Consider the following 27,806-nt stretch of genomic DNA (forward strand, 5'->3'; position numbering starts at 1 on the left):
AGTGTCTGAGCTATGGCAGGCAAGCCCAGGGCATTTCAAACGTGGAAGAACTTCACAGAGAAATAATCTGCATAAAATCTGAGACGCCATTATTAAGAAAGAGGAAAAGAAAATGCAAGCAGAAAGCATCCTCTCTCAGCAGCCAAGAGTGGCAAGAGAAGAATGGCCCTACAGAGAAAAATTTATTCATTTGATCCATTATTTATATAAAGTGCTCTTTGTAAACCTGATTTCCCATCACCCTGGATGACAGCAGGGGGAAGACAGGAAAAAAAGAGGTCCAACTTCATACCTCCAAGGGAAAGACAGCCTGTCTGGGCACCCTTTATCATGCAAGTATCCCAGAGGGAATGAGCCCTAGTGCCATGGGAGGCCAGTGCCATCCCTGCAGGTGGGCATTGCCTCACCAAGCACCCACCCACTTAAGAGTAGTAGCTCTGGGCTTCTAAGCAGATTTCTTTCCTTTTGAAGGTGGATTGGAGTCCTTGTTGTCCCAATGAAATTGCTTAAGTCACCAAGCAAAACCACTAAAAATAAAAGCATTTAATGTGGTGTTTTCACATGAACACACAGAAAGGCAACAGTCTGCAACAGTACTTACATAGCATATATAAATATGGACAAAGATTAAAAATACTTTGGAAACGATAGACTCTGGGAACAGTTAGCGGCTGCTCTGGGAAGAAGCATCCTTATGAGTCATTGCACAGGGCAGACAAACGAGACACATCCAAGCATGACTAAAACTCTCCCGTGCCTGTGAGACAGTGTGAATGCACTGGGACTGCAACAGCCAGGGTCCTAGGGGCCAAATCTGTCAGCCACCAGCATCCTCAGCATGGCGAGCCCAGCACCACAGACTAAAGCCCAGACTAAGACACTGAACCCTTCCCAGCACTGCCCTGTCTGGAGACAGCATTCACCCCCTTGGCAGGTAAGACACCTGACACATGCAGAAGGCCTGGCCAACGCCCCATAGGTAACTTTTCTTAGAGCTGAACAAATCTCAGCTGTACCAGAAGCCAGACAGAGCCCCTGAGCTAGAGCCATCAGTAAGGGGGGACAGTGGAAAGTTACATTCCTCTTGTCTATATGGGAGCACTGTACTTAGTTTTAGGAACAAGACTGCTTTGCCAAGCAGACACCCTTACAGAGAGATACAAGATATGCCAAGTAGGGACAATGGGGAGAGGAGGAGTGAACAAATGCTTCACCCAGCAATTGGCCCCAATGCAAGTAAGAGCAGAGATGGCAGGACCAGACCCAGCTCTCCCTGGGCTGCCACTTGACCTTCAGCTGTGCCTCATCTCTGCTCAGAGGCAAAGTCGAGATTCCCAAGTCTCTGCTAACAGCAGGCTGCAGGGACAGGGCAGAAGTGCAGTCAGAAAACACATGGTGCCCTTCCCAGGAAAGCACATAGACAGCTTCAGCCTCTGGAGGGAACGATTACAGACACATCCAAAAAGCACATACTACTACCACAGCAAACAGCCTCTGTCCTTCCTCACAGCATCATCATCAGTGTGGTCCCTGAAGAACCATAGCTCATTCTTCGCTGTCACAGAGGCTTCTAACACCAGCAACTCCCAACTCACATATCTACAGTCCCACTACCCCCTACATTTTCAAGGCTCCAACTTGGGGTCAGACTGGGGACAGGCATCCCTGATAAAGTATCAAAAGCCATCCTTTGTACAGAGCAGCACAAAGATTTGTATCTCAAAAAAAAAATCACAATTAAAGAAAGTGACAAATTCCAGCTAAGCTGCACAGGGCTCCAATGCCCTGTTCTGACAGCTCCAGCCAGTCAGACTGAACTCCCTGCTCATATCCCAGTATTCACACCTGCTGCCACCAGTTGTTTCAGAAAGCTGTCAAGAACAGAGCTCTAACTCCTGCTGGCTGCTGGTTCTTAAAGATTAGAAGACAAATATAATTGGATTCCAGAGATTATTTGCTTTGCTGAGAAGGGCTGAGAAGTGTTTAGATGGTTCCCCAGCTGATTAAATCTTTATTTCACAGTAGTGACCCTGTGTGTATCCTACCTCAGAGTGATTGCAGACAGGTTCTTGGCAAGACTGGCTTACTGGAGCACTTTAGCTTAACGAGACCACTGACACTGGCCAGCTGTGATGGGGGTTTATCCCGTATCTAGAAGGTTTCATCTCATTTCGGCAGCTCAGACCAAAGAGCTGAACTCAGCTTCAGCCCTTTCCCCCAGTTTAATGACTAATCAGCCAGTTGCCTTACCAGCCATCCAGATATCTTGAGCCAAAGCCTTTGGCACCATTTGCAGAAGATCACAAATGGCTAGACCCCTCTCTCACCACTCACACTGTTTTTATGCTTCACAGCCACAAGACTCTGCCTGCTCCAGGTACCCTAACTTTCAAAGACTAGGCTGTTCTGCCCCAGACAGCCTTTGCCAGCCACCTGCTCTGCTCAGCTGAAGCTTCCCTGGGTGAACACAAAGCTGAGACACTGCTTGCTCAGAGCTGCGTCACTGAAACATGAAGGCAGTGAGCAAGGACTGCCTCCAGCTCGAGCTAAAATAGAGGGATGAGTTTACTGGGGAAGCTGCTTTCCCCCAGCCCCACTGGAAAAGATGGCATCCAGAGCCTCTCCTCCCAGGCCCATCCTGTGCTCTGTACCGTTTGTGCACTCCAGCCCTTTGGAAACAGCAGAGCAAAATGGAGCCCAGAAGAAGCAGAGAAAGGCATGGCTCCAGAGGAAGACTGGAGGCAAGCTTAGCTGTCAGGATGCAGGTAAACGTTGCAGCCCATCATTCACACTGCTAACAGGGGGGAGGAAGCAAAAACAAGCCAATGTGTTAAAAACTCAGAGCAGAAAAGCAAAAAATACAGCCTAGCAACATCACAGAGAAAGCTGGGAGGTGCACACAGGGCCCTGCAACGAACAGGGCTCTCCTTGTAAGCAAGCACTCCAGCTCTTCCCAGAGCCAGCAGGTCAGACATGCTGCACAAGTTTTGGTTAGATAGTGGTTTGCCCCACAGTAGAATGAAATATAATTTATACACAGAAAGAAACAAATCCCTGCAATCCTTGCAAAGGTCCAGTTTCAAGAGTGCTGCTGTGTCGGTGAGGGTTGCCGTGAGCCTGCAGCACTCCCCTCTCAGTGCAGCACATTTTCTATTCACAGCTTGCGAGGCTGGGCAATCCCCACCCATGCATTGGTGCGAGGCGATTCAGAGGGATGATGAGTCCTTGGAAAGCAGGCGGGCTCGCATGCGTCTGCAGGATTCCTGTAGCAGAGAATGAGAATGCTTGTTGCAGAGAATGCCTGAGACACAGAATACCATGCAAGAAAACGCTGACATTCTCTCCCTGCGAGGACCCTCCCCTGGTGTCTGCCTCCCACACCTTTTGCCAAAGCTTTAGATGAGGCAGTGAGCAGACAGAAACAAACACAGCAGACGGTCTGGGGCTGCACCGGCCTCTTGTCCCACTGCCACCCTGACAGGCTGTTAGCACTAACCTGTGCTGCCAGCTTCCCTCTGTTTCCTGCAACAGCCAGCCTGCCAACTCACAGGTAGAAGGGCTGTAATACCTTTCAGAGTCTGGCTTCCAGCATGTCACCTGCCTGCAGGTTGGCATGGATCAGACCGCTGTGAGCTGGGGCACCACAGCTGTGACAGAGCCTTGAGTGTGTGCTGTCACCGTGGCAGGTTTCAGCACACCAGGTTCCCCACAGGACGAGGAATGGGGGATAAGGGGGAGTGTCTCACCTCCTTCCGGCCTTCCAAAGACTTCAGCTTCACCGGGGACATGTGAGCTGGAGAACCACATTTCTGTAACTGGACAAGACAGGGCAATAGGAGTAAAGAGCTGCTGAATGACGTGGCATCCACAGGCTTCCCTGGGAGCAGCCTGTACCACCAAAGAGTATCTATCACCCAAATCCACTCTTGGTTTGTCTGGGCCATGGGACAGCCCTACTGCATACAGGCAGCAGGCTTTGTACAACTGTGGGGCAGGATAAGAGAGAGGGAAGGGGGCACAAAACAATGCCGCACGGCAGGGCATACCCAGAGGAAGAAGACTAAAGTACAGGCCCAGTGCTGTCACCCCTGCCCTGATGCTGCCCTTACTATCTGCTCTGCTCTCCTCAGAGCAGCTTCTCAGAACCTTCTTTTATCATACAAAAGAAACTTGGAAACTTTCTCTTGGGCAAAGAACAGCTCTCCAAGGATTGCTGGAGTTTCCTTCAAACTCCCCTCCCACACTTCCCCACCAGCAGCTTCAGTGGTGCTGGGAGCAGCTCTTACCAGCTGGACATTCTCTTTGCTGACCCGTGCAGGCTCTGGTGTGGTATCCCTGCTCTTCCTCTCCAGGATAACTGGAGTTCCTAAAACCTTCCGCTGTTGTAAGAAGAAAGGGCTGTTGGCTAGTGCTTAGAGTGCAAAGTGGAAAAGAAAGGGAAGGATGCATTGCTGGTAAGCAGTTGGATGCTGGGAAAGAAAAAAAGGAAGCCAAGCTGGGACAAAGATTGCAAAGCAGAACCACCTGAAATACACCACTAGGCTGAACCTGCCTGATTGTAAAGGGTTTAGGAACTGACCTGAGACCTGGCCAGGAGCCCAGCCTGTCAGAAGCAGGTACATGCTGCTGTAGGGCAACCCACAATGTGCTAAAACCCGTGCTAACACGCTAGACTACATGACCAGCTCCCTGTCAATCCTCATCTCATCTCAGGAAGCACTCAATTCTCCAGAAAGATGCATAGATCCTACAGCCATGTGTTTCAAGAAAATTACACTTTACACTAACGAGGCTTATTGTCACAGTGCTGCCTTTTCTGCCCCAATGGATCTGTGTTGTTTGGCAGGCAATACTTTGAAGAGTCCCTACCCTTTGAGGGTCTCATTCAAGGCACGGCAAGGTAGAAGCAGAAAGCAACTTCAGAAACTCACAGCAGAGAGCAAGGGTCAGAGGCTGTTTTTACCTTAATGAGGCCACTGAAGGAGCGTGAGCGGGGGCGGCGTGGTGCTGGGGATGTGGGCACATCAGAGCCAGGAGTCAGAGCTGTTGGATGCTTATTAAACTAGGAGGAAACATGAGGGCAGTATGTTAGCACAATTACACCCATCTCTCACTGCTGTGTACTGCTCTACCTGCTGTCCCTGAACTCAGTTTGTCTCCTTCACACCCCAGAATGGAAGAGCAGCTCAGAGCTGTGGGAGGAAGAAAGTAGAGGAAAGCCACACCTTCCACCCAGGATTAAAGGGAGTTTGGGTGCAAAGCTGCTTTGTGCTGGCTACCAGATTAACCAAAAGCAGCAGATGTTGGAGCAGAAAGAAGGCTGGGCAGCAATGGGAGGCTGGCAGCCATGGCTGATGCTGACCATATTCACCAGTCTGTGGTGCAGCAAGTTGTCTGAGACCAAGAAGAGAACAGTTTGTCCACACCCTGCAGGCAACAGGGAAGAAACTTTTCCCTTTCTGAGGGGGAAGCTCAACAAGGCCATGATCAGGACTGGGAAACTACTGGCTAGCAAGCTTGAAAAACAGAGCTCAAAGCACAGCTTGGTACAGCAATATCCAGGACACCTCCTCCTCCTGTCTTCTTACAGCTCTGCCCCTTACACAGCCCAAAGCCCACCTTCCCCAGCCTGCCCATGACTGGGGGCAGCTCTCAAGAAGGCCCTGCCTTTAGCCCTGTTCCCAGGATTGTGCTGACAAGCACACCTCAAGGATATCTTTCCTCCCCACACTACCTGCCGGATAAGCTTCTTCTTCTTTGCAGAGTCAGGCATATTGTGGACGTGGCGGAAGAGCTCCTTCAGTGCCTCCTCCGTGCGCTGCTGGGTCTCCTCCTGATGGCAAGAGTCCAGCCGGCTTCGCTTCTGAGACTTGAGGGGCTGCAGCTCCTTGGAGCCACAAGACGTCAGCAAATCCAGGTCGTCCTGGGAAAGAGGAGACAGCAGTCGCTTGCCATGCTTTAATCCCAATGAGCCACCCATCTGAGCCAGGCTAAGGGAGAGTCTCGTGAGCTGCCTCAACCCCAGTGAATGCACAGGGTTGTGTTTTCCCTATCCTTCTGCAGCAGCACTGCATCAGCAGGCCCTGTGCCAGGAAGAGGTGACAGCAATACAAAGGTGACCCCATTGCTTCTTCCCTCCCCTCCCAGATGCCAGCTGCAGAAGCCCTTCCAGGCTTGAGAAGGGTCAGTGCAGCTCCTTGCAATGCTTTCTCCCTCTTCTGCAGCTATATGAGGCAGGGAAGCATTTGCTGGCAAGACACAAATGTTGTCCCAGCGGCAGCAAGTAGCCTTTATCCCAGTGCTTCTGCCAAGCATCCTGGCCATGGCAGCAGGCATGCCTGTCTCTCTGGAAGGCACAGCCCTGTAAAGGAGCAGGTGCTGCATGTAGTGGGCACAGGGAGCAGGTTTGCTGCTAAACAGGGGCTCGTAGTTTTCTTTGCCTGTGCTTTGATTAACAGATGCTCCAACTCTGTCCAATTTCCCTAATGCAGCCGCCTGCACTACCACACCATATGCTTCCCTTGCTCCTGCCCTCTGACAGATCCTCTTTCATGACTTGGTTTGTTTTCAGCTTCTATCACTCACAAAGATCCCTTCATAGCATCACAGCCTCTGTGCTTTCGTGGAGGGCAGGCGCTGCATTTGCTGGCCTTACCTTTGATGTATGGGCTCTGGATCCCAGATAGTGTAGCCTGGCACACTCCCGGATGTACACCGGAGCCTGTGACAATGAGCAGAGAACAGGACAAGATGTATGTTTAGCATCATTGGCCTCAGGACAAGAGTGGCCCCAGCAAGAGCTGCTTTTCAACCATACCACACAAGCCACTTGTATCAAGACTCAGCTGTTTTGGGCAAACAAAGCCATGGAGTTTCATGTCCCCAGTGAATTCCCTGTTCACAGTATCCTTTGCATGCAGACATTCAGCACAAGTGGAACTCAAAGTAGGAAAAAGTTCCTGTGGAACCCTGCTCTAAGTAATTCCCCTAACTCTGAGCTGGCCAAACAGGGGCCTGACAAAGAAGGTAGAAGGGGAACTCTCTATGGGAGGACTCTGCATCGAGCAGATGCCTATAATGACTAGGAAGGTCCTGAGAAGTCAAGAGACTGCCTGTTATAGAAATATTTCCTTGGAGGAACCTGCTGAAAGCCCCACACTCCTGACTGTCCTACCACAGCACCCTGCTCAGAGCTAGACAGTGCCTATAACAGCAGTGGGCTGATAACCACTTGCAGAGGAGTTCACAAAAAAACAACCAACTGCATCAGGTATTCTGCTCTTGGCAGCACTCAGGCAGGACAAACCCCTTCCACTTTCTTATCCTGCCAGAACCTGAGTGCAGCCCACTGTGTACCTGCCCTCAGGAGCCAGGTTCCCAGCTGGGCAGCAGGTGCTGGTGTCCAGCAGAGGGGAGTGTTACACTGCACCGTGCTGCTGACCTGCCCTGGCAAAGCCACCTCCAGGGCTGCCTGCCCAGTAAAGACCTCCTCCCTAGTCACTAAAGGAAGTTTCTTGTAGAAATGCTCCTTCTCCTACTGCAGAAAAGAGCCCACAGAATATACACTCAACACGTAGGATCTGTCTGGACAAGGGGCATTCAGTCTCCTGGTGATGGAGGCAGGACAGCAACTTACCTTGAAGAGTTTCTGAGAATGTTTGATCATGAAGGTTACTCCATTGTTTAGCTTTGTGATATTTTCCTGAAGGTCATTTGCTGTCACCTAGCAAGGGGACATAGCCAAAGGTGCATCCATTAGAAGGGGAAGAGAAAGGGTCTGTCCTGGGACACAGACACACACGGTGCCACAGCAGGAGACCTACTCTGAGGTGACAGGCAGGCAGGGCCCAAAGCACACCCACAAGCAGTGCTCACAGAGCCAAAGCTGCTCTGAGAGGAGAATCAGACAATTCTGTGGCCAAAGAGCTCACCAGCAGCACAAGAAACATTGCAGAGAGATCTGCAAGGCTTTTCTGGAGCTGACATTCTAACAAGCATGACATGGTTACAATTTTACTGAAAAAGAAGATGCGTAAATCGCAAATGAGACCCACGGCAGGTGTGGACTGAACCCTGGGACTGAATCCTGCCAGGAAGCTCCCACCTCTCCATTACAGACTCCAACCCTCCCATAATTGTATCAATACTTAACCTTCTCATCCTGTTTTCTCCCCTGCCAAACCTTTCCTTTTTACCTTGCAATATCCCACCCACAGACACTAAGGCATTGCTCACATTTCTGGGCCACAGGATGTGGGGTGCAAACATGAGGGCAAGATTGTGGGCAGACATCTTGTTCTTGTCCTGCTTCTTGGCGGTCTGGTAGAGCAAGTCCAGCAGCAGCTTGAGCAGACTGCGGTTGGGAGCGGGAAGGATCAAAAACAGCAGCTGGAGGGCTTCAATTTGGCGCTCTTTGTCTGGAGTGCTGGTCTTATTCCCCTTCTCATCAAACAGCGTCAAGTCTGCCAAATCACAAGGCAGAACATGAAGGACATGCATTACCTTCGCTCAGAGCAGTCTGTTGCAACTGCTTACCCTTCCCTCTTCATATGCAGATCTCCTACAAACCCCTGCACAGTTCTTGGCCCTCCATCTCTCTTCCCCCCAGCTCCTGAGCTCCCCGCTTGATGTGTTAATCTGTGCTACTCCTCCCACAGAACAACGGAGCTGCTAAGAGCTGTGATGGCTTGAAGGCAAGATGGAGGAAGTTCACATAAGGTAGTTCAATAACAGTTATTAAATACATAGAAACCACAGCTTGCTCAGAACCCCAGACACAAAACAGATGGAGATGCAGGTTATCACTGTGGGCTTTACTCTGTGGTATCTGAGAAAAGAATGGTCTAGACAGATTTGGTTTGATTCATTAGGATTTTCAGCCCCAGTCTGCCCATCATCAGGCTGAGATGGCAGGAAGATTCCTTCTTACCCTGCCTTTAAGGAATACACTTTGCAGCCTAGCATGCTTTCTAGGAGGCCAATTCCAGTCCTCCTGCCCATCACTGCCTCTTGCTGCCCACTCACCTGCAATTTTGAGGTGGGCGTGGAAGTGCTTGTGTGTCAGCAGCGGCTCCGGTAATTCACCCAGGAACATCTTAAGTAGGGTGGCCACATCATTGGAATGAAACTCCCCAGAGTCCAGGTCAATATCTGTACCACTGTTCAGCGCATCCTTTAGGATCTGTTGCCTGATGCTGTTGCCTGGCACTCGAAACAAGCCTTCTGCTCTTAGGTCTGCTCAGCAGAGGGAAGAAAAAAGGGCACTAAGTCATCAGAGGCTGATTCTCACCTTCTTACTAAAGCAGCTCCCTCCTCTTTCCAGAGCTTGACAGCAAGCCTCAGTGAACTGCATTCAGAGACATGACTTCAAGCTGGCTATCGCCAGTAGAATAACTTGTACAGAGAGAAACAGACCAACACATCTGCTAGGCAATTCTGGGGAACGGTTGCCCAGTGCAGTCCCAAACTCCTGCTGCTGGAGAGCTCAGAGCTTGTCACTCTGTCTCTGCACTAGAGACCTGAGACAGTCCAGACAGATACCCATTGGGATAGGAACACAGCAAACAGAGCCACTTACTTTTATGCAGATACTCGATTAGCTGGGAAACCTGTGCAATGCCTTCTTCTGTCAGCGGTGAGCCAAACACCACCCCTTTCTCTGCAGAACAGAAGACAACGTGTTCAGGCAGCTCAGAACCCTACAGCCACAGAAACAAATGCTCCCCAAAGAGCAGGATTTCAACATGCAAAGACCAGTGCCCCAAAATGTTAATAGTGAAGGTCATAAGGATCCTCACAGATGTGAGATACCACAAACACTCCAAAATAAGTAATTTCATCTCACCATGCTGTACTCACATGGGCTTCATCATCCTGCTTCTTACCTCTAATTACAGCTTTTATCAGCTAAAGCAAATATTCTCTAGCCCTTGAAGAAAAAACAACACCAGAACAGATGCTTCAGTTTTAAATGGCATAGAATCTCCAAACCTAGACCTCATGAAAAGAGCAAAGTGGGAAGAGCTGATGCAAGAGCCTGGACAGCCCTGGTGCCTGCCACATTGGCACACTCCACACCGCAGAAGAAACGTCCAGATTAATCCTCACTGTGGCTTGACGTGAAGTGGAGCAGAAAGAAGAGGTGCAGCTATGAGTTTATGGGAGAGGAAAATAAGCACTACTGGGGAGAGCAATTATAATCTGACTGGCTCACACTGAGCTCCTTTTCAGGGATGGGTAAAACATGGAATTTCCTCATCCCAGTGAATCTCTCTCCCATGTCAGCTGCCCTGGTCTGAATAAAGTATGAAAGCTGAACAAGGCAGAAAAAGAGTAGCACAGCAATGACCTGGGCTCCTCTCACCCTTGGAGTCTGCTCCCATCTCATGGGGTTGAGATTGGGCATGAGCTGCCAGCTCCAGAACTCCAGTAAATAACAGAAGGTATAGTTCCAAAAGATGGAAGCAACTGAGCTGAAAGGAAGGAGATCCCTGCAGGGGAGGAAACATTAGATGAGAAGTCCATTTAACTGAAGGGCATTTGTTGAACTAATGCTGAATACTCTTCTTGACCAGAGAGGGACTTCCCAGGTGAGACAGCAATTATCCAGCAGAACAGTGTTTTCTAACAAACACAGCCTTGATAGTGAATGGATTTTTCTGTCAAACACACACAGCCAGTATGATCTGTACTTCAGAAAGTGGAGACAATTCCCAGAGGCTTCACTGGCAGCAACCAGAACTCTGGGCACCACACTTGTTCCCTCAGATGCATATGGGTTTGGAATGGAGACAAAATACTGGATAGACTGTACTACAACATGCTGACTGGAACCAGGTAAAGGGCTGGTTTGTCCTGCCCTTGCACTTAGGCTTCAAAGACACAACAGATGTAAGAAAAGAATATTCCTCCCTTCTCCATGACCAGACTGCCAGGAACATGGGTCAATTCTGAGGGCAGGCTGGACATTTGCACCATTTGCACTGAAGGTTTCTCCCCTTACTGTTACAGCTGATAGCCAAGCAATCCAAGCAGTGCATTGGCTGGTCTGATAAAAGTTATTTCCCCTACAAGCTTTCTCTTGCCTTTTTTTTTTTTTTTGCCCCTCATATCTCATTTTGATTTTACTAGCTTTTGGTCTGTTGCACTACAGATCTTACTGCTCTGGGGTGTTGATGCTCACAGCATGTGGGAGAGACCTGGTTAACCCTATGCACTTCTCTAGCAGCCTTCCTGTGTAACTAAATTTATTCCGCCTGAAGAATGTTCTGCTTTCTTCCAGGACTTCTGAAATACACGGTAAGCCACCAGGAACTCCAGCCTCCTGTTAAATCAAGAACTTTCTGACCTCACTCTGATAAAAGCGCATGCTTCATTCTTGCAAGAGAAAGGAGGGCAATGTGAGCTCTTGATCCACACGAAAGATCTGAAAGGTTTGAGTGCAAAGGGAGAGAATGACTGGCAAAAGATTCTTGTCCTTGAAGAAAACTAAACTCATTAGACATTCAACAGATAGAATCAATAGTAGCCAGGAATAGAAGAGGAAAATGCATCTTCTTGAGACATGCGGGGCCTGACAAATTCGATTTAGTTTTGAAGTCAGAAGCTGGTATCTGAATGAAAATTTGATTCTCAAAGAAACTTGAAAGACGTGTCTGGAGAATGGATGCTGCATTACAAAGGCTTAGATGTTATTGTACAATTGCTTCTGAAACTAAGCAGCAGCAGGAGATTGAATTTCCTGATGCTCAAAGAAGTTGTAAGTATTTGCAGTTTGATCAGCTCTGAGCTCTATGGTCCTTGGCCTCTGGCTTTGAAGAAATAAAACTTGTTTGTTCTAGCTGGTCTATAACATGAAGAAAAACAAATGATGGCTCGGAGATGAAACACACAGTACATGAAACTGATTTTCTCTGTAGGCACAAACTTCTTTTTCTCAGACTTTGGCCAAGGAGTTCACAGACAGTGCCTGTCAATGCTGGGAGACACTACCATTGCAGCCTGGGAGTGCAGCCAGCAGACTTGGAAACATCTGCTAGCTGTAACTGTAGTGACACACAGCCATGGAGACATCTGAATGGGGGAAGGCAGAGCTCTTGGGGAGGAGAATTAGCAGGAGATGTCAGGTCTGATAAGAGCAGTGCTCCAGCAGAGTACAGATAATTTAATAAAAAAATGGAGCTAAAGAAGGCTCACCAGCCCCTGCTGGAAGGTTTTGACAAGAACATGGGTGTTTCAATACCCTCTAAGAAAACACTTTCAACTTGGTAACTCACTCACTTCTGTTTGTCAAGTGGCAAGTGTTTGAATTTAAGGTGTCCTGCAACTCTCTGGGAAGAGGCAGGAGCAATGACAGGTATGAGTACAGTCTAACTGCAGTTTAGGGGCAGCACAAAGACCTGTTATTATGGAGCAGCAAAGTAAGTCATGGCAATATCAAGTAATTCTCATCTAAGGATGCTAAAATGCTTGATTTGCAGTCTTTTATTTCCCTGGGGTGAGTGTATGTACAAGAGTTCTTGCTGGGTGAGACAGAAGTAGAGGGCTGAAGCCAGCACCAGAAAATTCTGCCTGATCAGTGGGGCTGCAGAGCTTGTCCTTATAAAACAAAATGGAAGAATAGGCTTGGTAGAATCAGAAACACTTACAGAAATTATATAATGGCTAAAGACAGAAAAAAAGCCATACTCAGACATAGCAATTGTTCCCTCCTCTGAGGTACTCACAATAGCAGAACTGCTCAAAGGAAGGGGAAGACTAATCAGAAGTGTTCAACCTCACACTGCCAACATCTGAAGGCAGCTCACAGCTTCTCTGCCAGCAGCCAGCCAGTCTAAGCTGGGAAACCAGAGCTGAGGAGGAATGTGAGGTGCCCAGATGGAGGCTGCTTCTGTCTAGATGAGTGAGAAGGTTTAATTGAACCTATCAGGAGAACCAGGGTCCCCTTGAGTGTGGGCAAAGGTGGGAGAAGACATGCACACACACCTAGAACACCCTTTCAGTTACAACAAAACAGAGTGGTAAATGCCAGCCATTGAAGAGGAGAGGGTCTGAACACAACCATGCTCAAAAGCAGACTTCTGAAAAGGGCCTGGGGATAATGCTTCATAACCAAGACAGCTGAACTTGAGAGAAGATAAGACTAGTCAGTTTAGCAGAAGAAAATTCCAGTGGCATGCTTGTCGAAGAGAGAAAGAGAAATATGTCACCCCCAGAGTTGAAACTGGGCTTCATCAGTCAGTCTGCAGAGCTTTGTCACTGACTCACTGGATTGGGATGTGGTCAGAGGAGCACTAGCATTGGGATGGAAGATGCTTACAGATTTCTGAGCTGCACAGTGGGCAGCTGACCCACTGAAGCCAACCTGATATACACTACAGCAATAATCACAGAAGAAGGGTATTCTCAAAATGCAGGGTATTTCTGGGATCAACTTCCTGGTCTGTTTTGCTCCTTTTTAGAAGTGGCATTCCCAGAGATTACAAAAATCGTACCATTAAGCATTCCACACAAGCTCAAAAGTACAGGCTGGAAGTTTTGTGAACTAAGTGTAATAAATGATGACAGCATCACCCTGAAGGTGGGCACCAGACTTCACACCATCCATACTCACCTTTGCGCTTCAGAGACATCAGGGAACGAAAAAATCCAGAGGCTGTGCTGTTTGCCCCAGGCAGCTTTGGGTCCTCCTCTCCCATTAGCTGGGCCAGCTCTGCCCCAGGCAAATCAATGAGCCTGGTAATGTTGCTGACAACCAGCTCTGTGAACACCTCTGGTTTTTCATGGCGCAGCTTTTCCACAAAGAAGTCAGGATTGAAGATGATCGGCTGGCTGTGGAGGGAGGAGTCATTGCAGATGACAAAATTGCAGATGGCATCACTGGGAAAAAGGGAAAGAGGAAAAAAAAATACAGTAACTCCTCATCACTTTAGTTTTTACAGCCAGCTGGTCTGCCCTGAAGGAGACATCTGCTGACACAGGAGCTACCAGTCTACACCAACAGCACTGTCTGACTTTGGTGAGTGTTCAGCACAGCACAGTTACATTTCCCTATGGAAAAGCAAAATCATTTCTGGGCTGTTTGTACAACACAGACCAAGACTAGCACTCCATAGTGGGACGATGACATAGGCAACACATGGCAACACCCAGTGAAAACTTGCACTACATGTACATCTCTACTACTCATTTCACTGTATCTACATCCTACTAGCTCTGGCAGACATGACACCCAATATTCTACATTAACTTATTGCTTTAAGTCATAAATAAGTTTGGTTTTATCTCCCTTCCTTCCCAAAAATTCACTCCCAGTGGCCCAAAAGTCTGAAACACAATCAAAATCTTTCCATGGCCACCTTACACTCATCAGTTCCCATTGCCATTCTCTCATACCTACCTTCCTATCAACAAATAAGTAGTTCCCATTTCCTGGGACTTTTTTTTTAAGGTCATAAACATATAATAACATTGAACCCTCAGTTTTGCTGTGGGTGTAGTCAAATGCTCCCAAGTGACATGCTGCTAACCCTTTGGTTACTGCTCTCTGCCAGCTCCACACTGAATCTGGAGCAAGTCATGAGCCATGCAGGATCAGTCCTTGAAGAACCCCTAGTAACTGGTCGCCTAGATCATCCCTTTCCAGCTCATCCAGTTCTTACCTCTCCTTCATGTCCTTTATCCAACCTCCCTATTCTCTACTGACACCTAATTTCTTCATTTCATAGCTTCTCGTATGGCATGGGAAAAGGGATGCACCTGAGACAAGCCTCTGCTAAGGGTTATCTAGAACAGGTACATAAACTTACCAGAGGATAGGTACATTTACCATGATGAAAATCAAATCAAAGAGTTATCAAGGAGATATGTTAACCAGCACTCTTAATGCTCATACTCAACTTTCATCCCAATTTCCATCTACCTCTAGGTCTTCCATTACCATCTTCCCACCATTGTTTCAAACATTTTCATGTTTCTTGAGTCAAGCCCACAGGCTTGAGTTGCCCAGCTTGCTTCTCCCACCACTCTTTTACTTAAAGGTGAGGATTAGCATCATTATTCTGCAGTCATGAGCTACTCTCCTGATTTCATACTCAGCTATGAAGTGATAGCCTGGCTTTGGGCATGGGTGTGCCAGTTCTTCCAGGGCTCTGGGTGGAGGCTGCCTACCCACTCAGCTTGCACACACTGTGTTTTTACCCCGTGACATTCCCCAGTCCTTTCATCCCTCTTGGGCTCTTATATGGTACTTTCCTTTCCACTGTTTCTACATCCATCCTCAGCTGTGAGCTGTCACTGGGCACCATTTCCCAAGAGCAGCAGCCAAGTGCACAGTTAATAGGGATGCTGTGCTTATGTACCAGGGATCACGTCAGTCCCTTAGGTGTGGTGTGGCACCTGAGGAGTAGCAAGTGCTCTGCCGAACACCCTTGAGCCCACCAAAGGCTTTCCCTTCAAAACAGGCTTTTCTACAGAAGACTGGAGCACCTTGATCTTCCTCTCATCACTGTTGAAGGGTGGAGGCCATGCCACTGTGTTCAGACCATGTTGGCCATCCCTGCTCACTGCTCAACACAGCTGCCACCAAAAGTATTTGCAACCCACTGAACCTCACATCCACCAGCTCAGGCAAGAGAACACTTCACTACCAGTTCAGAGACCTCAGCAACTTCCTGTTCTGATGTAAACTGACAGCAGCTCATGACAGGAGGACATCAGAGCACTTACTGGCAAGTCACCTGAACTCCAGCCCACCTCTGCACATCATCTGTGAGCCCAACAGTTATCTGAGCTAGTGCTGTACGTTTTTGACCTGAAAGACTACCTCCAGGATTTCCAGGATGCGTGATCAGAATAAGAGAACAGAAGCTGGGACTCAGGCTCCAGAAGAAGAAAGATACTTGCTGAAACAAGAGGAAACTAGGCTCTCAGCAACTCTTGCATCGTGAGAATCCATAGCAAACCCCCTCCCCTCGCCACTGCTCTCCATGGATGCCAAAGACGCCTTCAAGAGGATGGAGAGGAAGAAGGTCTGCAAGGCAGACTGCAAGGCAATCTGCCAGGTCATCTAAAATTTTAGAAAGCTCTTAAAGGCTCCCAGCTGCCTGGCTCAGTGGCCTAGCAAGCATACTGCCGACTCCAAATGGGGGCCATATTTTTCTGAGCACCTCCCAGCCTGTTTTTCAGCAGTTTGTTATCTGCAATAAATCAAGACCAAAACGCAACAATTCGGTATCAGCTGCCAAAAAGCAACTACCAATTGATCTGATCATATTCGCATTTCATGGCATAGGGCTACAATGCACAAACAAATGCCAGCTCTGCCCATAATGTGGAGCAAGCCCTTTGCCTGAAACCCATGACAACTCATTCTGTGACAATACAGATCCTGAGAAGGGTTAATAGCAAGTGTATAGGCCCAGTGACCCTGCCTGCAATGATCCGTGCACTGTTATTCACTCACTAGCAGTTTTGTTTCCCCACAGAGAAGATATGCAAATACTTTGCAGCAGTTACATCAAGCATCACAGATTATCTCTTCCCTCTGACAATTAGATATCTAGATTCACAGGAAGAAAATGAAACAATTTTGTCAACTAGCACTGACTGATACGACTTCTCTGCACAGCCTGTGTTACAAGTCGCACAAAGTCTAACAACATTTAATGCAAAAATAAATAGAAAAAAGTAAATTTCTTACATGAGTGCTGAGAGCTTTTGAAGAGGCATTAGGAAGCAGAGACAGGGAAAAGAACTTGCTCCTTGTTTCCAGCAACAAAAGAAACCTGCCTGTCCCAGCACAGCCTATGCAAATTCCACGCATGCTACGAGACACAAGGGCGCATTATTGGGTCTGAAAGGCCCCCTTGGCACACACTGGGCATCAGCCTTCACACAGAGACAAAACAGAAAAGAAAAGCTGGACAAATTGATTCATGTCTCTTGCCAAAGGCTGCGTAGCTGGAGTTTAACTGCAAATAATTCCTACATAGAAACCAGGGTTTTGAATTAGGACCAGCGTGGTATTAAGTGCTTTCCACCTGTATCCAAGAGGGAATCCACAAAATAGTTCCAAGTCTACCCTGTGTTTACCATGAGTAAAGCCATGCAAACACATTCCCAACAGCATCCAAGCACAACCGATGTTATGGCACTGGCAGGACAGCAGCCAAGTCCCTTAACTGCACAAGCCTGTGCCCAGAAACCTTGCTAGAAACACTCTCTGTGCCTGCCTTTCACACTTTCAGATCCTTTCAAAGACAAAGCACGTAGATTGGCCCCTCAGAGCTGGAAACAGCACCTGGCCATTGCTCCTTGCCACCATTACTGTGCCACCATGTGCCGTTCATCCACTTCAGGATTCCCGTTCCACTTTTCTCTGGATTCCTGTCCAGTTTCCCTGCCTGCTGCAGCTGGGACCAGCCTTGTATACGCTTATTGTGATATGACACTTCAATGAGCTACTTAATTTTGAAAGGTCACTTTATTAGCAGCTCTTCCTTGCACAGAAAATTTGCCTTTGTATCATTATTGCTAATCAAAATGGAAATGTGAAGCAAACCTCTATTTCTGAGCAAAGATAAAGCCCCCACTGGCTTTACACACAATAACCCTGCCAATCCTCACTGCTGCACACACCATAACCTTCAGAAAGAGCCATGTGCCCCATCTGCTGTTTTCATGTTAAAAAAGAGAGACGGATGTACTCTACCTATACTCACAGTTTATATCCCAGCAGCAAAGGGGAGAAAAACATCTATTCATGGAGTTTATTGCCTTTTTTTCGCTTTGCTTGCAATTACAGAGTTACATTTTCTATATGCTGTGATTTCAGATTGCTTTACGACACGTCAAAAGACAATAAAATAAAGGAATAAATAGCTTCCTCTCCAGTCCCATGAATACAATCAAATCCCAATGAATAATAAAACCTTGTTCTAATAGGGTTGTGATTAAGACAGCAGATTAAAAAAAATGGGTCCTATATTGTGCTGAGATTCTTGCCATTCTAGTATCTTTCAGAGGCGAAGCCTGTGATCCCGGCCAAGTCACAAAGAAAGCTGTCTGTCACACACAACGTTTTTGCTTCAGGCATGACAGCCCCATCATTTCATGGGGAGTGGATGGTGCAGGAGGTCAAAATCATGATGGATCAATTAATCCCTAAGGTAACTAGATCCGGGCCAGGGAAATGCCTTGGAAACTAGGACAAAAATGAGACTTTAACTGCCAAAACCTGGTGATCAAACCTGTGGTGCAAGAGCTGTGCAAGCAGGCAGATTAGCTCACGTGGCAGCTGGCTTGCATTTGGATAGGTGAGGTGGATCTGGTTTAGTGGTTTTCACAGATTTGATATTGTTCTAAGTCCATACATGTGACAGAAGAAAGATACAAGAAACATGAAACAGAGCATAAGGAGAACACGAGCAAAGCAAGACAAAAAGAAAAGGAAGAGGTACCTTTGGGGAAAAGCATCAGCTGTGTTTGTCTAGCTGGGCAAGTGGATACACTGAAAGCTAAAGATTTCAGAGGAGCCTGATGTGTCTAATTCAGTGGGCAAAATCTATCTCCAGTGCCATTTTGCACACTTTGTATGTCATCACTAAGGCACTAACGCTTCAGACACACCACAGCAGACAAGTTTTACCATATAGGAATAAAAGGATTAAAGAGCTTTTGAAAATAAGGCAGATAATAGAAGAAAATCTCCCTCTATAATAACAAAATCTTTAGATTATAAGAAAGACCCAGGCTGCTACCAAATACTGAGAGCAGGGTGATAAGCAGGCAGTGCTGAAGAACACAAAACATGAACAATTCTCTGCCTGGCTAAGCACAAAGGGACATGGGACAGATGCGCACGGGCTCAGATTTCCCCGGGGAGGGAAAAGTAGCATTGTTCCCTATGTTGTGCCAGAGTAAGGAATCAATTAATGAGGATGTCTGAAGACAGTATTTCCAGAGCCAGATAGGAGCCATCCCAGATTTTGCAAAGAGATGAAAGAACCATAGTGGAATTATATGGAATCATTTTAAGTACAAAAGGACTAGAAGACAAATTATTTCCTAGATTAAAAAAGAATTAAAAAATAAAAGTAGTCTAATGGGAATGGACTGCAGAGACATTAGAAGTGACTTTGCAGTTAAAGTTGCTTCAAGGGCTGTATTTCAGACTGACATTCTTGCAAGATGGTGTAACAAAGATCACATTCAGGCCTCAGACTTGGCACCCTAACTCTTCATAGGATGACTGATATGCCTCTGAAAAATGTCAAGAAAAACATGCAGTAATTTTTGCCCAGGGTTATACTCATAAGGTCTTCAGGGGCAGAGTCTTTTTGTGTCAGCACAGTGGGTGCCAATCCTTGCCTACTGTCTCTAGCCTTAACACAAGTAAGCCTTATAAGATAACACTGCCTTTTTAATTTTTGCTTTGCTTTCTTCACATTTAAATAGCTTACACAGAGTGATTCAGCCTTTTGGCTATGAGAACCAGATAATAATATACAATTTAAACAGCAAGGAGCTGGCTAAAAAAGCTGCTGCTATGTGATGGTGGGCTGTGCCCAACAACCTGGAACTGATGTAACTCCTGGCCATCTCTTGGACATTAGGTATATTGGTTACCCCTGTCACTGCAATCATCTATGGCTTCAAATTCTGTGTCAGTGAAGGACTCAGAGTAGATCTTGGCAACACTGGCTACACATCTGTGATGTGAACCTGGAGGAGATGGACCTATCTGAAAAGATAAAAGGGTTGGGAGGGGAGGGGGGGTCCGTGCTTTGGAAGAAAATGAAAATGCAATATATGATCAGCGTCAAAGAAAACAGCAGTAGCAAGACAGCTTGATGTATGTGAAACATGAAGAAATTTGCATTTCAGCATGAAATTTTGCATGTTTGACCTGAGTGAATTCTTTGTGATATTTTTAATAATAGCCACTGGAATATTTTAAAGTCAATCAAGCAGTACTTCAATCAGCCATCACAACATCAGAGCATCCAGATGCCTTCTAGTGCTAGGAGGGAAAGAACCAAGGGGTGCCTTAGAGAGAAACTGCATGTTCACTGCATTGCTCCTCATCAGGTCTCCTTCCCAGTGCCACCACCACAAGTCTGGGTGCTCCCATGCACTGTGATGGCTCAGTCGACTACCCAGGATCCTGTTAAAAAATGCAGAAAGGCAGCTACCACCAGAAATTCAGTAATTTTACATTAAAGATCTGCAAACTTATATGTCTGCCTTAAGATCAGATTAACACAGCTGAACAGTGTTAAATAAGGAATGCTGCTCTGATTCTCGTGACTGTCAATGCATTTGTATCTCTATTTTAATATAAACTCCTACTGGGAGCAGCAGTAGAAGAAGAGCCTTAGATCCAATCCTGATTTCACTGAAACCAGCACCAAAACTGAATCTTTTTAGATGGCAGCAGCTGCCTCTTCTTGTTACTGATCTGCTCACTTTTATCACTGCGGCATTGGGAACCTCGGTCACAGCTGGGGACTCCGCTGTGCTCCGTGCTGTACAAACAGAACAAAGGCAATACCCTGTCTTTAGAGGGCTGATAGCTAAATCTGAAATGAATGCTGGAGGGACAGAAAAGAGAAGGAATCCCAAGAGAAGAGGCAGCACTATCAGTCAGCATGACTGATATAACTGAACTCTGCCAGCTTTTCTGCAGACACTATTAAAAAGGAGGGCAAGGAAGGACAGGAAAAATAATCAGGTCACACTGCAGACATTTAGAAGAAATCCAGCTTCTGCGCGAGGGGTGACATGGGACTGAGCACAAAGGAACTGGTTTGAAAGTTATCAGCCAGGGATGGCTGGAACATGAGGCTGAGGAGGAAAGAGCTGGGCTCCACGCACTGGCTGGGAGACACTGGTGAGGCAGATACAACAAGCCAGCAGTGGCAGTGAGCTGGAGAAGCCTGGCAGTGCCACAGGGCACTGTGTGGCACATCCAGACCCTTGCTGCAGGGTGGGACGCAGCCTGAGGAAGCCCTGCAGCCACCTCCCAACACACATGTGTCTGCTGTATCCCCAGTGTGTGCTGGTGGGTACTTTCCAGTTGCCAACAATGGCAGCATTCCCTTGCTCTTCTCATTTTAAAATGTCTTTATCCTCTTTACTTCCCCGTTTTGAATGTACTGGAAATCAATAAGAGGCACGGCCCAGTCCTACCTACATCTGCTTGGCCTCTAGCACTCCAAAATTGCTGCATGCACCTCTGATTGTCACCCTTACTCTTGAAGGTAAGAGCCCTAGGGCATCCTTCAGAGGCAGGATGAAATGCAGTTCAGAGACTAGCAAAGATACACCATCTAGATGCTTCTCAGTCCAGTAGCTCCAAGCTAGTGTCCAGGTCAGAGCAGAACTACCATCTATAGACAGCAACCCAGAACAATCAGGTTTACTTCTGACATGAAAAACTAAGCTATTACACAAAAACAACACAGCAAAATTAACAAGCTATTGTAACAACCAGTCTGAGAACTCAGAGCAACCCAGCAAGGCAGGACGGATGTTTTCTTCCAGCCCTCCCACAGGATGATACCCAAAATTGGTAGCACCAACTGGTGCCCAGAACACACTTGGGAATCCCATCCCACCATAAGTTGGTGGATTGGTGCTTGAGGAAAGCACCACAATTAGAGTACAGCGTGCTGCAGCACTCACAGGTTTGCTTGACTGGAGTTGCTTTTTCTGACTGGAGAGGATACTGAGACCTGGGTCAGGACCCACAGCCAGCTCCCCACAGTACTGCTGGTGAGGTTTTGTAGTCACAGCCTGGCAAATACAGAGGATGAAGGTACTCAGGAGTCAGCTCTTGGTTTTGTTCACTACACTTCTGTAATTCCACAGCACACCAGAGGTGCAGTGAACAAGCTGCATCCTTGCATCTGTGTTTTGTATCACAGTGGTGTTTGCAAAGGATGACAGCACATCAAATCCCTCCTCATCAGCAATCCTCTGCAGACACCACTGCGTATGTCAGAGGCCACATCCCTTGTTCCAGATGTGTAAACTCTTACAAGCTGGAATTGTGATGAGGAACACCTGGATGCACGCCAGCATTTAAATAAGCTGGTGACATCTGGTCAGGGCTGCCGAGGCACACAGATAAACAGGCTGGGCCCGCCACAGAGCAGCACAGCATGCGGTACCAGAGAGACAGAGATGCACAAAGCAGCCCAATTAACTCACCAAACTGAGCAGTATGGGGGCTTAGGGCTTTTGAAGGGGATCTGGGCAATCTAGGATGTCAAAAACTGGAATATTGCACACAGATACCAGAATTCACATGACAATAACCTACAGTGTCACTTTATGCAACTCTCCCACACTGGTGAGATACAGCTTCTCTTCCCATCCTGCTTGACAGTTCATGTCTGTCTGGATCAACTCTTTCAGTGCAGAGCCCAGGGAACTGTGATATATTTATACACTGCTCCAGGGGCCACTCAAGAGAATGCAGAGTGGCATGTGCATGAGGAGAGCTCCAGGAACCCCCGAGAGCTTGTGAGGATGTTCCCTAAAAGGCTTCCTGCTCTCCAAGGCACGGAGAGCCATAGCATTCCTGTCTCCTGCTATATGACAGCTTGAAAGCAGGGCTGTAGGAATGCCCATGTGGAAGTCCCAAACCATAAAGCTATGTTTCAACCTTGAGTATGAGCTCCAGAAAAACAAAAAGGAAAACTAATGCCATTTCCCCTGAGAAATTGCTGCTTCTCAAAATCAGAGCTGCCACATTACTGCTCAAGAAGAAAGGATGTTTTGGCTGGGCTCCAAATTATTAGAGCTTTATAGGCCAAAAGCAAACACATTAAAAGTTCTCGTAAGCCAGCTGGCAGGCAATTATTAAGCGGCTTATCACATTCCCTGCTATCTACAGTTTCTGAAAATAAAATTTATGAGGAAACTCTAGATAGCTTAATTGCAATTACCTTGTGTAGAGGTGAGAAAGGCCAGGAGCTAAGGAATGAGGGTTTTGCACTTTGGAGCAAAGGGCCCAATGCTCCTGTCAGACACTGTAGTAAGTGTAATGCATTACCAGGATGAGAGGCCAGGGACACACCAGACCTGTGAAGCTCTGAAACACAACAGTCAAATTCATCCCACCAAGGAGCCACGGTTCCTCCCATTCCTCTGCCCATGCTGACTCCAAGACCCCTGTAACTTGGGAACACAGGAACCCATGATGTCAGTCCCCAGGATCACAGTGCAGCTCTGGTGACAGCCTGCACAACAGCAGCACAGCAGGGCTGTGCCTGCACCCAGCAGAGAGTAGGGCAAGGAAATGGCCTCAACTCACTGCTCCTGCCTCCAGCTAAAGGGCAAGTGAAAATGAGATCCTGCAGAAAGAACTAGGTCCAAAACAACTGGAAAAATAGAAGGCTTCAGCTGTGACCGGGAGCCCAAACCGACATACAGAGGGACAGTATTTCAAAGATGGACTTGACTTCAGTGCAACTATTTGATATCAGCCAACATTTCCATGCTGCCCCATCTCCTTCCCATCTGTTCATGCCACTTATTAAACCAACACACGCTGAGGACTTTTGACCTTTAGGACAAGGAATTTGATTTCCCAGCAGTGTCCAGCACTCAGCGCTTCAGTTTCAGGCTGAACTGAGTGCCCAGGCACTTTTAAAGGAGTGATAACGAAGCTCTGTGACATTTTCGGAGGCATGTAAATGTGCACACAGCAACAAGGAAACGACCAGGCTGGCAAGGAGACCCAGACACTGCTATGGGCTATGTGGGAAGCAATGCTCCCCCTTCATGGAAACAGACAATAAACTGAAGTGTAGCAGAACAAGGATCCTCTTGTCAGAGCCCATCCCACCCTGGATGAGAACAGGACAGGGTGTTACATGCAAACATACTGCAAATACAACATGGCCTTGAGTTCGGGTCAGATGTGCACCTCACAGGACTGGGACTGAGTAGGGGGTCAAACACAAGTCTAGGTCTCAAAGATTCTCATGAGGGCTGTGGAAAAGGGAATGTTTGAATAAGATTGTCCCCAGCTCCCAGGCTATCTTCAGAGAAAAGTAGCCATGTGTTCAGACTTGGCTTTAACTCTAAAATCAACCATTTTTTCTGCCTGACCCTCAGCAAGTCACTTTGATTTTTTGCCATTGAGTCATGTTTACAGTGAACAGTTTCCTATTTGCAATAAAACACAGATGGCAACTATGTGTCCTTTCATAACCTGTTTACGATGTGAGCTCTTGATGTCCAGTTGTGCAGTGCCGCTCTATCAAGTCATTTTAGCAAGATGCCTTATGGCTTTTTCCAGCTTCTTCCAGACCCATGGCTTTTTCCCTTCCGCTCATCCCACCCCTGCCATATCAAATGGCCGACATGAGTGCCTGGCAAAGCATTTAGGCACTGCTTCAGTCGGACATGAAATGCATTAATTAAACAGACAGATGTTTCTCTTTTGAAATTGAGCACTCTGGCACACTGCAATCTTCATTCTCAGTTATGAAGAGCCAGGCAGAGGTTAGAGAGACCACAAACAAAAGAGAGAGACCCACACTAATCATCTTTTGTCGTGTTCAGTTACATTTTGTAAGGAGTTTAAGACAACCAGTTTTTCATTCCAGTCTTTAAGTCAGCATGCTATAATACCACATGCGCAGCACGCAAGCCTTACTAGCTAACTTGCACTTCTCTCCAGATGAGAGACAACAGGGGCAAAAGCACAGAAAAAGCAAGCTTTGTGGTCTGTGTGGTGATAGACCAGCAAAGCAAGAGATCGATTTTCTAGCGCTACCTGTGGGTGACAAGCAGTGCTGGAGGAAAACTTGTACTTCAGGCTTTGCATTAACACAATTGCTTGTGGAGGGGTAGGGGATAAAGAGCGGGAGAGTACACCCTAAGGACAACTACCAGCACAGAAAAAAGAAAAAATAAATTTAGTCATTTGGGCTGATTGAGGCGACATTAAAAACGCTTTATCCAAAAGGGCGTTTTAAGTATCAGCTGCACTGAGCATACTCATCTCTTTACCAGCATTTTAGGCACTCCCTGCCCAAACACACTGCAATGAGCACCATCTCTTCATCCCTCCTTCCAGGACAATGCTCTGCCCCAACCCAGGCACCACAGCAGTGTCTCCAGATAAGCACAGCAAGTGCCATCGGGATGCGTCCAACTCAGCAGAGAACAGGGTGGCACCACTGTGAATCAGGAGGGTACGAGGCATCAGCCCTCAACTGTATTTATTAATCCACAAGAATTACCATTCAAAGGATACTCAGTTTGCAGCTACACACTACACATGCAGGAAAAAAAAACAACCCAAACCCACCCCCCGCCAAAAAAAAAAAGGATTAAAAAAAAATACTGCAGCCTTTTAACAGTCATCCGATAACACTGTTCTAGCGAGGTGCACATGCAGTCCCTGCTATTTTATTGCAGCAGTAACAGAATGGCTATGCATACAGAAGTACGTGTTAAAGGTGAACTACGTGAGGCTGACATGGTTTGTGTGTTTGGAAAGCCAGAATAACGCGCGCAGAGCGGACAAAGCAAAGGGAAAGGAGGGCTGGATGCGAAGCAAGTCTGTATAGTGCCATCACCCTACCAAACGCCGCAACTGCCAAGCGCTCGGCGGCGGCTCTGCGGCTGCAGGGGGAGCGAGCCAGCCCGGCCGCAGCCCGGCGGGTCCCCAGCAGCGGGGCCGGGCAGAGCTGCACGGCGGGCACGGCGCCGTGTCACCCCCACCGGGAACACCCCCTGCCCGGGGCGGGCGGCTGGAGCCGGATGTCTCCCCTTGCAGCGGAGCGGGCGGCGCTTCCCCGCAATGCAGCACCGGGATGCTGCGGGGAGCGCTGCCCCGCTGCCCAGCCCGAGGGGACGCGGGCACCGCGGGGACACGGGGTCCTACCGCGACCCTCGCGGCACTGCGCGGCGGCTCGGCCGAACGCCGGAGCCGCCGGAACACTGAGCGGCGACAGCTCCGTTACGGTGCTGGTCCCCGGCGGGCGGCGCGGCAGCGGGGCCGGCAACGGCGCGGCTCGCACGGGCAGCGCCGCAATGGGCGGGCCGAGGCGCACCGGCCGGCGCCTGCCCACCAGCTTGTGCGGGGTGCCCGACCCGCAACACGGCGGCGAGGGGCCGAGGAGGGCGCGCCGCCGAGCCCGGGACGGGGCGAGGGGGTGCTCGGGGTCCCGCTCCTACCTGCCGCCGCCGCCGCGGGACGCCGGTGCTCCCGCCGCCATCTCATACCTGCCGCTCCGCCTGCCCATTGGCCCGCCGCACCACCCCTTCGGCCCCGCCCCGCCAGCGCTGCGCAAAGCCATTGGCTGCGGCCGGCACCGACCCGCCACTATTGGCCGGTTCGAACGGGCAACTGCCGATCCGCGCGCAAGACGGGACGGGGGAACGACCACCGGTGCGGCGCGCGGCGTGCTGGGAGCTGTAGGCCAGCGGCGCCGGTGTGAGGGGCTGCTCCCCGCGGTGCTGAGCCCCCCGACCCCCGAGCCCCGGCCCAGCAGCACAGCGGGTGCCGCAACCATTTCACTGCAAGGACACTTACACTGTGGCTGCTGCACCCGAGCCTGCGGAGCCCATGCCAAATGCTCCAAGAAACACGCGATGCACCATAAATCGCAACTCCCATCTTGGCTTGAGTATTTCTCATAATTTCTCTCCATCAAGGACAAATTAAAGAACATAGACACGGGAAGAGCAGTTTTATTTCCCTTTTTTGTCCCCTTTGTGGGCGGAAGTACCTGCCTTGCCGCACAGACAGGGGCCATGTGGCTCTGCACACTTGCTGCAGCTGCAGCGCTCAGGTAGCAACTGCAGAAAGGCAGACAACTTGGAAACCATTGAAACTCTAGATCGGAGTGCTGAGGGGACTAGGAATTAATCTGATATTTTTTTAATTGACTAGATTTCAACTGGAGTGGTCCCTTGGCATTTTAAACCTCCACACTTAATTATCTTGCTGCCAATCATTTCAGCTTAAACACCAAAGTTCCTCTTACACTGCTGTCCCCAGGAGGATTTTCCCATCTCTGCACCATGTGTGTGAGGAATCCCAACTCTGAACGAGGGAACCCCAAAAGATGCTGCAGCGTGCATGGAGGAGGTGGTGGTCCATCTGGACATTGGGTGGGCAGAGCTGCATGGGGCACATCTGTCCCTATCAAGGGCACACCACAGTGGACACAACCCAAGTAGGTAGCTACTGGTGTAAGGGTACCATGATGTTTTCTTTCTCTTACTGATTTTAACCTTTAAGACTGAGGGTGAGCATCTGCAACTGTTCCAGCTTGTCCAGGGGCCAGCCAGGCAGCACTAGGGCAACCCGTTAGTCCTGCCCACCTCTCCTCAAGCTGGTATCTGCAAGAGTTAAGAGCCCTTTGTGACAATGTCCTGTGCAAGTGTAGCTCAACACTGGTACTATGGGAAGAAGTTGCATGGTTTAACAGCCCCCTGGGTGAAGAAATAGCCTTCAAGCCACGTCCCAGCTTGAGCAGCAAAAGCCAAGCATCTCTCCAGGTCCCCAACTTGTGCTTCTCCATGGGTAACTGTAAAATATTTGTGGCAGGGAGCTGGAGCAGGCAGGACCCACACCACCCTCACCCTGCCCCATAACAGAGAGCTGTGGTCAGGCTCCTGAGGGTCCCCAAGATGCAGCTCTGCTTCCTGCCAGGGGTGGTTGCTGGTGGGGAGCAGTCTTGACTTGCAGCCAGCCTTCCCAGGCAGGATGACATCTTCTCTCTGAGGGTTTCCATTGCATTACATGATTAATTAGCTGATTAACAAGATGTTGCAGT

General features: G+C 48.4%; 1 protein-coding gene across 3 annotated transcripts; it reads right to left on the bottom strand.

The window, feature by feature from the left end:
* Positions 1 to 528: 528 nt before the first annotated feature.
* ARHGAP19 (Rho GTPase activating protein 19) lies at positions 529 to 26,291 on the bottom strand. 3 transcript variants are annotated; one of them, XR_014853188.1, is made up of 13 exons: positions 26,200 to 26,291; positions 13,613 to 13,878; positions 9,578 to 9,658; positions 9,025 to 9,234; positions 8,236 to 8,462; positions 7,637 to 7,723; positions 6,656 to 6,721; positions 5,735 to 5,923; positions 4,964 to 5,062; positions 4,287 to 4,379; positions 3,747 to 3,815; positions 3,497 to 3,601; positions 529 to 3,263 (listed from the first exon to the last, which is right to left on the bottom strand). XR_014853188.1 is itself a non-coding variant. In XM_085065045.1 (12 exons), the coding sequence occupies exons 1-12, from the start codon at positions 26,265 to 26,267 to the stop codon at positions 3,207 to 3,209; spliced, it is 1,512 nt and encodes a 503-aa protein (XP_084921171.1). In that variant the 5' UTR covers positions 26,268 to 26,291; the 3' UTR covers positions 529 to 3,206. The 3 variants fall into 3 exon arrangements, 2 of the variants coding, with proteins under 2 accessions (XP_084921171.1, XP_084921172.1); XM_085065045.1 differs by lacking the exon at positions 3,497 to 3,601; XM_085065046.1 differs by lacking the exons at positions 3,497 to 3,601; positions 26,200 to 26,291 and adding an exon at positions 16,700 to 16,762.
* Between the last annotated feature and the right edge of the window lie 1,515 nt (positions 26,292 to 27,806).

Source organism: Lichenostomus cassidix, chromosome 6 (assembly GCF_008360975.1).
Source record: "Lichenostomus cassidix isolate B80296 chromosome 6, HeHo_3.0, whole genome shotgun sequence".
NCBI lineage: Eukaryota > Metazoa > Chordata > Aves > Passeriformes > Meliphagidae > Lichenostomus > Lichenostomus cassidix.

Excerpts from the sequence above, each read along its gene's own strand:
- ARHGAP19 (XM_085065045.1), bottom strand. The coding sequence starts at position 26,267 with ATGGGCAGGCGGAGCGGCAGGTATGAGATGGCGGCGGGAGCACCGGCG. Across the intron at positions 9,235-9,577 it reads AATCGAGTATCTGCATAAAA|ACCTAAGAGCAGAAGGCTTG; the intron begins GTAAGTGGCTCT and ends TCTGCTGAGCAG. Across the intron at positions 3,816-4,286 it reads GCAAAGAGAATGTCCAGCTG|TTACAGAAATGTGGTTCTCC; the intron begins GTAAGAGCTGCT and ends TGTCTTGTCCAG.